The sequence below is a fragment of the Salarias fasciatus genome, chromosome 2 (assembly GCF_902148845.1).
Source record: "Salarias fasciatus chromosome 2, fSalaFa1.1, whole genome shotgun sequence".
NCBI classification, from domain to species: Eukaryota; Metazoa; Chordata; class Actinopteri; order Blenniiformes; family Blenniidae; genus Salarias; species Salarias fasciatus.
This window is the reverse complement of record NC_043746.1, coordinates 30,041,330-30,050,969: the sequence shown is the minus strand read 5'-3', so window position 1 is coordinate 30,050,969 and position 9,640 is coordinate 30,041,330. Positions and strand designations below refer to the sequence as shown.

Sequence of the window (9,640 nt, the reverse complement as noted above, 5' to 3'; positions counted from 1 at the left end):
AGTCATATTTCCATATAACTGGGTCAGTAAAGTGATAACTGGTCAACAGAGGAAGGCAACATATGAGGCAATTGATTTAAATTTAAAGTTAACACGTTGTTTGCTGTTTATTACATTAAAACCCTAATAAAATCAATAAAAAAGCAAAGCTAATAATACAATACTTTAATAAAACTGCATTTCTTTGAAATCAAGTATATATTTTGCAGTTTGCTTGTCAAACGTCAAATATTTCATGTTGCAGCAGCTATTTTCATTCACTGAGGATTCAACTGGCTTCATCAGCGAGGGACGCCTTCCTGTCCTTAAACCACATTATTTACTTTTCAGCTTTAATGCTCTCAAAATTACCCAAATTATTATTCTAATGACCATTATTACAGTCACTGGAGATGTCAGGCTATTAGGACACACACACACACACACACACACACACAATTTTACACCTCACGCAACCTGCACGTCATCATATTACAAGAAATACAATAGAAAAGTGTATTTCTTGAGTTTCTGCAGGTGGTTTAGCACCATTAGTACTAATTAATTCTGGAATTAAGATAATAAAATTAACACCTGTACTGATGGATGTGTGTGTGATTCTGGTGTCAAGAGGCAGAGCATTAATATAAATTTAATCTAATCTAATTTAAAAAGCATCTTTATATCAGTCGACCTTCATGATGTGAGGAGAGAAAAGGTGATTGTTTATGCTGCTGAACAGGACATCTTTATAAAGACATGAGAACAAACACTTTAGAGGAAAATTTATGCATTAAGAACAATATCTGTTATTTGACATTAGCTTCACAAATCAGACTTTAACTTGTTCACTAGTTCAAAAACAAGATGCATGTCTATAAAGACCAACCTCCAGCAGGTGTCTGGTCAGGGAATAATGTCGGTTATTGAATGTAAGTCAGTGAGACGGTCCTGGAGAAGCCACAGTTCTTCCAATTTCTCTCTTTATTGTGAATTTGACACGGTTACAACACCAGATATAAAACAACGGGAGGGAGAAAGCACAGTTCCACACCGCGACACCAAGGACACTTTGAAAGCTAGAAAACAGAAGAGGAGGTGAAGGAGCGGAGCGGAGCCTGACCAGACACCCGGTTCATCTCTACTGAACCTGGAGGAGGGACTCTGAACCGACAGCAAACCCTTCTGACGTGGCGTGTGGTCGGTCTGCTGCCGTCCTTCAGCTCCCGTCTGGCTGAATAAGGCCACTCCACTGGTTTCCTCTGAGCAGGCCTTCAGGATGAGGATTACTGGACTCACTGGGATTATTCAGCAGAACAACACTCAGGAAAGCACATTCCCACCCCTCCGCACCAAAAAGAAGCAGAACGACACTTGAATGACCGAGTTACATCTGATCTGCAGCTAGATGGCGCTACACGGCTGCGTTTGAGGCCCAGACCAGGCCGTCTGCTGCTGCTGCTGCCTCCTCTCCACCTCCCTCCATCCCTCCGTCCTCTACTGAGCGGCCACAGCCTGAGTCTCTCCTCCAGATGTGAGCAGCTGCATCAGGCTGCCCGACGCCGGCCGGTTCTCCCCCGAGGCCCAGCTGAAGAACATCCTGCAGGCAGAAACACACGTCACGTTCCCTGAAGGGGACTTTCAAAACCAGAACCATCCGTCCTGCTTCTGGACGGCGACTCCTGAACCTGCGAGAATAATCTGCAGATTCCAGCCTCCTCGTCCAGACGGCACACCTTCCCGCCGGCTCTCAGAATGAGGATCACTGTTAAAGGTGGACAGTTTGAATTCTGGAGAGAGGACAGCAGACGACTTGCTCCCTGGTTCATTTCCGGCCACTGAGGCCGTTTCTATTTCAGTCTTCATCTGTTTTCTGGGGATTATCGGAGTGGATTAAATCCCATCTAATCTGCTCTGACCTGCACCGTGGTGCTCGAACACGCACGCACACACACACGCAGGAATCAACTGAATTTCAGTCTCAACATTCACTTAATGATTTAATCAGTTTCTCAGAGGCGCTGCCTTCTGGAGTCAGGATTTATTACAGACTGGATGAAATATATAAGAGTATAGACTATATTCTAGTAATCCAGGACACATAGGATCATTGTGTGTTTACTGAAAAGTCACTGGAGCTCATTTTATCGTTCAGGTTTCCAGATCATCAGGACTACCGAGGCCCGCAGCTCTTGACTTGACTTCTCTTGATAAAAAACGTTTCTGCAGCTGCTGCTGCTCAGCGTCGCTTCCTTCATCTGAAAATCTTAATTCTCCAACACGTCTTCAGTCATTGATGTTGTAACAGTTGTTAAACCTGCCAGCCCATACCTTGACTTTGGATTTCCCAGGGACACCTTGAGGGCCGCTCAAGCAGAGATAAAGGCCACATGAGGGCCACGGACCTTATGATGCCCACTTATGCTGTTTCTTTCCACAAGCTAAATCAACAGTTTCCTTCAGAACACCAGAATGAAACGACACTTGAAGGTCCTCTACTGGATTCAGAAATGACAGCTCTATACATCGGCATCATTCTGATCCGCAGGCTCTTCATTATTAAACTGAGATGAGAATAAAAACATTCATCCATCTTGTGACTCTTTAAGGTCACGAGCTTCGAACAGAGAGAAATCCTGCAGCACTCACTCAGCGATGTACTCCAGCGGCGTCCACGAGCCGAAATCCGCGTCAGGCATGAACTTCCTGTTCATCGGCGTATCCAAGGTAACGCTGCCAAATGAAGCCAGATGACAATCAGTGAGGAGCAGCGGCAGAGACGAGGAGAGCGACTCCACACACACACACACACACACACACCGCTGTCTGTGTGTGTGCGTTTGATAAGCAGAAACCCAACAATGCGGCTCTCAGTCGTCACAGCAGCAGAGGAGCTGGTATCAGAACAACGTGACTCAAACAGCAGCTCAGCCTCCGATCGCTGTGCTGATCGTTCAGCGGGAATCAATACGAGTCCACAGCAGAAACACATTTTCAATCCCCCGAAAACGCATCGAGCTGTTTGGATCTTTAGAACCAAGTTCCAGGTAAAGACCGTGGCTCTAATCGGCATTTCAACAGCAAATCGATTAATTCATCAATAAGATTGTGGAATAACTGGTTTACCTTTCCTAGCTACTTTCATTCATTCAGTTAGAAATTCAGTATCAACACTTAACAGCGTGCAGGTTGGGATTATTGTAGCATTAGCCGAGCATTGTGGGTCAATAATGATCTGAAATCTGGACGTTAGAGGAGGAAGATGCTCTGTGGATCTTAATTTTTTTTCATCTTCTTGTTCTGCCTGTCCTCTGCAGGTATACACAGCCTGTTATGGTGTGTGTGTGTGTGTGTGTGTGGGGCAGCAGCAGCAGAAATGCAAGTCATGGTGCTAATGCAGAGCAGATGTGGCGGCGGGCTGCGGAGTGGGCCGGCGCTCCTGACGGGGAAGCAGCCACAGAGCGAGCAGCAGCCGGCTCCGCCCCTGGAAACAGCGTCTCACGGTGACGGTGCAGAAAGCCAAGCAGGCCCGGCGGCGAGCGTCATTCCTCTCACGCTCGTCACAGATCCACAGGGGGACAGTGTCCACCGGGACGGGTCTCCAGCTGGGAGCGGCGCCACATTTCTTCTGTTATAGTAAATATAAAGCCCGTCTCTAAAGCTCCAGCACATCGAGGAGACAGAACAAAGAGAAATGACCTTTTCTGATAACACTGTGAAAAAATCTCCTCATCACTACGGAGCCTCAGACATGATGTCTGAAATAAATCTTTAAATTGAGACCACAGGACACTGATCTGAGGCCGAGGGTTATTATCTCGTGTCCATCATTTCCAGCTGTCTGCGGCTCCGTACAGCACAGGACAGGAATCCAGGGAGTTTTCATTAGTACGGCTTTGACAGAGAGAAAACTAAGCAGAATGAGGTTTGATGAAGGAGGCAGATAAAGTCTGCTGACAGACGCTGAAGGTCGTCACACACACGCACACCCGCGCACACACACACCCCTGTCATTATGGTCAGCAGTGGTGCTGCTGCAGGACGAACACGAGCGTCAAACACAAACAAACAACAGGCTCATTGTTTTTCAGGCTTTGAAAGCTAAAAGAAAGTCTGAGATAAAGAGAAAACTACTGGCTCCAGAAGAGAAACAGCTCATTACACGTGTGAACAGCTGTTTACCATTAGTAAATTTTTTTTTTTCCTCACAGGATTCAACCTGATGTGTCTCAAACTGAGGTTTGGTTCATTTGTCTCCATGTTTTTAAAGCTGCATCCTCCAGGAGGAGTTACTCAGCGTATTGGAGTCTGTTTACACAACGACAGCTCACACACACTGGATATGCTCCGAACGTGTTCATGTTCAGAGCCAGTTGTTCTCTGCAGCGTGAGTGTGTGTATGTGTGTGTGTGTGTGTGTGTGTACTCACGGCAGTATGGCCACAGCAGCCGCCCCTGCAGGCATCCCGCTGTTCTTGGCAGCCAGACTCTGGCACAGCTGGTGGACGGCCGCTTTGGCCATGCCGTATCCGATCATACCTATAGATCACAGAGGGAGGGCCGTTTCAGTGTTCTGGAGAAGGAACACGCACACACACAGGGAGTGGACATTGATCTATCAGCCGGAGGTCAGCGGCCGAAACATTTCCGACATGTCAGACTCGGAGTGCGAACGCTGAACCAGCTCGGCTCTTCCCCCTTGAATGAAGTGGAGGATGTTCTGAACCTCCAGCATCTGGAAACGAGTAAAAACCTCCAGCATGAGAACAGGATCCTCAGAACGCAGAGCATCTGGTGGAGGCCTGGAGGACGGGGACCAATCAGAGCGAGGGGCGGAACCCCGCCTCTCACAGCCAGACCCGGTCTGCAGACATCAGGAATCAGAATCTGACAATCCTCTTGGCATCAGAAAGAAAAAAAATGGATATTTAGAGATTTTCTAAAATATTTTCTAACTGGCAAAATCTTCATGATGTCTAAAAGACTTTCTAGCTGTTTCTACTGATTTTCCTTCCCTGGATTATAATCTGTGGTTGTGTCAGTGTAATCCTGCTGATCTGAAGCACAGTCTGCACCGAGCGTCACGTCTGAGTTTAGGTTCACATTCTGGAGGATAATCGGAGAAAAAGCCACCCGACACGATGGAGACGTCGCTCCCCTCCTCCGAAAGGCCCAAACTCACATCATGTGACCCATAAAGCTTTTCTTCTTTATTCTTATTCTCCAAATCCATTTTCCAGCCTGGTTCCAGCTGAATCCATTTCTATTCATTTTGTCTTTTTTTCCCCAGAGTTCAATAAAAAGCCTCATTGTTTGGATTAGATCAGGTTTTACAAACTGCATATAAGAGCTTTTTTATTCTCAATCATGAAAATCTGTTTTTTCTCCTTAAATATATATTTAACTGCACATACTGTTCATGATTACCATTTAAAACAAGGTGACATTTCAGTTGGAAGATAATAATTACAATATATATTCCAATGTGTAAAATGCCAGATATTAACGAAATGAGTAGTGGAGAGAGTAGATTTTATGTTATTCTTTATGATTTTAAAAAAGGTGAATTTTGTGGAAAGGCATCAGATTTAGTTCAAATATCTCATTTTAGGTAGATTTTAAAGTTCTGCTCCATTTCCTCTCCTCTGCCATTGAAAGCCACACGCCTCAGATCTACCATCAGACAGGCTGTGATCGTTCAGCCCGGTCGGCTGTGCGGGTGGTCGGGATGTTGCTGATGCCGTCTGGTTTGTTAGATCGAAGCGCGAGCCGCTCTCCCAGCTGCCCTCCGTGCCTCTGAGCTCGGGTTCAACCAGAATGCAGACCGTCGATGTGACTGGAAGCTGAGCGGCAGACTGACGGCGGCCGCCGCGGACGAAGCGCTGAGTCATCCCCTCGCTAAGCCGAGCCGCTGTGAGCAGACCGCTGAGTCAGGCGCTGGATTCAGGCCGCCGCACGGCCGGCCCGCCGCCACAGAGAGGCCTTTCTGGACGCCAGAGGCGAAGAACGGGACCAACGCCACGACAAGCCTCAGTCGGTTCAATCATTTATCTGCTGTGTTTATCGTCTCCTTTCACATCTGCTCTAAATGTGATGAACTGTATTCCAGATGTTTCTGCGCTGCCTGAAGATGAGGCTGGTGTCAAATCACAGCTCATTTTTGTCATCATATATAGTTTAATTAGGATGTTTTTATGAATAACTTTTTTTATTTCCATTTTGTTCTTATTTTAGCTCAAGCTGGAGCATTGCTTTCACGATCTCTATGAAAAAGAAGGACTGAAAACACTTTACATATTTAATTCTCACCTTTTCATCTGTGTGTTTGTGCATGCATCTTCACGTTAGTGTTGTCATTAATGTGTGAAATAGACCCGTTACTCGTCTCAGAGCAGTTTCCCAAGGCAAGACTGTCTGATGTGAGCTAAACGTCTCTGCCCTGCTCTCTCAGACGCATCGGAGCTCCAACACCTCCACACCTCCAGCCGGGAGCGCCGGGCTCACCTGCGGTGCCCGACTGGGCCGCCTTGGCCCCGGCGAGCGTCAGCAGGCCGCCGGGCTTCAGGTGCAGCGCCGCCAGGTGGCTGGAGATGGTGGACGTCCACACGCTCTGCTTCCACATCAGGTCCGAGTTCTTATACAGGTCTGGAGGAGAGTCCACAGGAAGTCAGCGTCAAAACAAAATGAATGTCCACAGATCCCAGCATTTAAACATCTACTTTAAGTATCAATATCTATAATTCTAGCTTGTATATGTTGGCTTAAACTCAGGCTGTCAATCGATTAATCGTGATTAATCACATAATTAGGCTTAGGGCTTTTTGCAGTTTGAAAACTGTAATTTTAACATAGACACCGTATTACGTTGGTCTACATGGTGCTTTATTTTGAAATTCTTTCTCCGTGTTTGATTCCGGATCAAAACTCTCTGGTTAGAAACCCGCGGCTGCAGGAAGTCGAGATGCTGAAACTTCAACAATGACTTTAAATTCAACTATTGATGGATGCATTCTGTTATGGACTGAAAACTGCCTTCAAATGCAAAATAACACGATTCAAACGGTGCGATTTAAAATGTGATTAATTGCGATTAACTACGGGAATAATGTGATTAATTGCAATAAAAAAATGATCTCTTGACAGCTCTAGTTTCAACAGTAAAAACTTGGTTTGAAGGGTCGACATTTTACCTTTTAAAAGAGGATTAAGGAAGAAAAAACACTTCAGTAAGAGTAAATAATCCCACATTAACAGAGAGCTGAATAGATTTTCTTTTACCATCACAATGTTTCTCAGAAATAAATTCAGAGGAATGAAGTCTCATCAGCTTCATTTTCCCCCAGATTATGTTTTAATCTGAGCCCTGACAGGCTGGTTCCTGCTGTACTGGGACTTCTGTACGCTGCAGCCTCCGTGTTGATTCATCAGTCATTTCTCCACGAAACGTGACGGAAATCATTCAGAAAACTGCCTCAGCTCCTCTGAACGCGGTGGGATTATTTACTCTGACACATCTGACACATTCATGACAAATCTGGAGTCCAGTTCCACATCTCGGCTCTAAATGTGTGAATCGTGAAGCTTCACACTGAAACGGCCGTCATCTGGACCCCAACTGTCCTCTTCAATTAATAATCGACATGAAAACAAACATGAAAACACAGTTTCAACTCTGACCTTTGGAACTGCAGCTGCCCCCTGCCCAGCCGCCCGCCACGCACAAGATGGCGTCCACTTTGTTTTCCCCCAGCAGCTGAGCCACATCCGTCGTCACCTGCAGGACAAAAGAGGAAGAGAGCGAGAGGCGAAGGATTTAAAACGTCACATCAGATCGACGCACGGCCACAACAATCTGACACACATGAATGAATCGGTAACGTGGCACAAACATCATCTCGTCTCCTTTCCTGGGTTGCAGATTCCACCAAGTGTCTGTTCTTTACATGTGCCCTCTGATTTTATTCACCCAGTCCCATCGTCGGGTCCCAGACCTCAGGTTGAGAAACACTCACCAACATATTTACCTCAGAATAAAAAGGCAACAAGTGAATGAAGCTATGGAAGCATCAAGCGTCTCTATCTCCGTTCAATCAAAGCATTTTTATCCACTTCATTCACTGACATGAGAAAAAAAAATACAATAACAAAAACTTCCATAGTTCTGTATGAGCCACTTTTTCAGCGTGGTGCACAGCTCCGGTATACCTTTAGTTAATTTAAAACATTTAGTTAATTTCTAAATGTTATAGAAAGACTGGAAGTTGTCTGATGAAACGTGTTTCAAACCGTTTCCTGGTGTCAGTGTGAACTAATCCGAAGTCACAGTATTCAGAACCATTCAGACCCTTTGATCAAGTGTACACAGTGCATGTAACAAGGAATAACAGATTCTAGTGTCAATGTGTAGATTGATGCTCAACTGTTTGTTTATTCATGACACAATATGTTCAGTTTATCGAGTCAAATAGTGAGTTTTGCTACGATTCAATAGAGAAATTGGTTCCATCATCCAAATGAACAAGATGTTTGAGATTGACTATTTGAACTGCGTGATTGATCAATGTGTGCAGATCCATTATTTGCGCAGAGCAGTTGGTAGATGGAGTTCATCAGCCAAAACTGAGAGAAACATATTCAGAATGTTTAAAAGTAACAAATTAGTTCAACTTTATTTATTGGTTCCATGATATTATCACTGATTTCAGCGACATGCTTGTTAATTACGTGTGTTTGGGAGACACAAACCTTTTTTTTCCCCTTCATGGGAGCGGGACTAAAATAAGAATACAAAACATTTAAATTCATCGTATTAATCCCCGACGGGCTAAATTCCCAGTGTGCCTGAACGCACCATTAGCTGTCACGGAAATATGAACACAACAGCAGGAGAATCACAGAAAAACACCAATAAATGGTCAATAAGACGTATTGACATGAACCTGGCTTCAGATCGGAAGTTAAACTCTGTGAGAGCCGCTGTCCGGTCGGTTTCGGAGGCTTTCGGGACTCACCTGTCCCGCCTGCTCCGGGAAAGACTCGCTCAGCTTCACCAGCACGTTCTCGTTCGCCTCCTCGTTGGTCCCGATGTCGATGCTGGCGACCCACTGAGGAGACACGGGCGGTCAGAGGAGGAGAGGGGGCACAGCCAGCCCCATCCCGGATCCAGCCCGGATCCAGCCCGGAACCAGCCCGGATCCAGCCGGACACACCGACCCGGACACACTCACCCAGCCGCGGGACTTGAAGTGCTGGACGCACTGGGAGCCCAGAGCGCCGCGACCCCCGTACACGATGACCCGGTGAGGAGAAGCCATGACCGCGGAGAGACTGAAGGAGGAGAGCCGGGAGGAGAGCCGGGGCAGATATAGAGAAGAGGAGGAGGAGGAGGAAGAGGAGGAGAAAGAGGAGGAGGAAGAGGAGGAGGAAGAGGAGGAGGAAGAGGAGGCGTTTCTCTCTGCTCGTTCAACAAGTGGATAGAATCCATGCTGCGTTCAGGGACCGAAAAAAAAAAACACTTTCCAATAAATGTGCTGCATGATTTTCTCATTAGTGCTGACATTATTCCCATTTATTACATTATTTTTAACTTAATGCAAATTTCTCTAATCCCGTCGAATCATATGCTAACCATCACGTAGGAGCTATTTATCAGTCTTTGTATA

At 45.9% G+C, this 9,640-nt stretch overlaps 1 protein-coding gene across 1 annotated transcript; it reads right to left on the bottom strand.

Moving 5' to 3' along the window:
• Nucleotides 1-944: 944 nt before the first annotated feature.
• qdpra (quinoid dihydropteridine reductase a) lies at nucleotides 945-9,364 on the bottom strand. Its single transcript, XM_030115738.1, has 7 exons — nucleotides 9,206-9,364; nucleotides 8,990-9,082; nucleotides 7,656-7,752; nucleotides 6,483-6,623; nucleotides 4,409-4,517; nucleotides 2,629-2,712; nucleotides 945-1,579 (listed from the first exon to the last, which is right to left on the bottom strand). Exons 1-7 carry the CDS (start codon nucleotides 9,290-9,292, stop codon nucleotides 1,477-1,479), a joined length of 714 nt encoding a protein of 237 aa, XP_029971598.1. The 5' UTR covers nucleotides 9,293-9,364; the 3' UTR covers nucleotides 945-1,476.
• Between the last annotated feature and the right edge of the window lie 276 nt (nucleotides 9,365-9,640).

Excerpts from the sequence above, each read along its gene's own strand:
- qdpra (XM_030115738.1), bottom strand. The coding sequence starts at position 9,292 with ATGGCTTCTCCTCACCGGGTCATCGTGTACGGGGGTCGCGGCGCTCTG. Across the intron at positions 6,624-7,655 it reads GGGCAGCTGCAGTTCCAAAG|ACCTGTATAAGAACTCGGAC; the intron begins GTCAGAGTTGAA and ends ACTCTCCTCCAG. Across the intron at positions 4,518-6,482 it reads GGCCCAGTCGGGCACCGCAG|GTATGATCGGATACGGCATG; the intron begins GTGAGCCCGGCG and ends TGTGATCTATAG.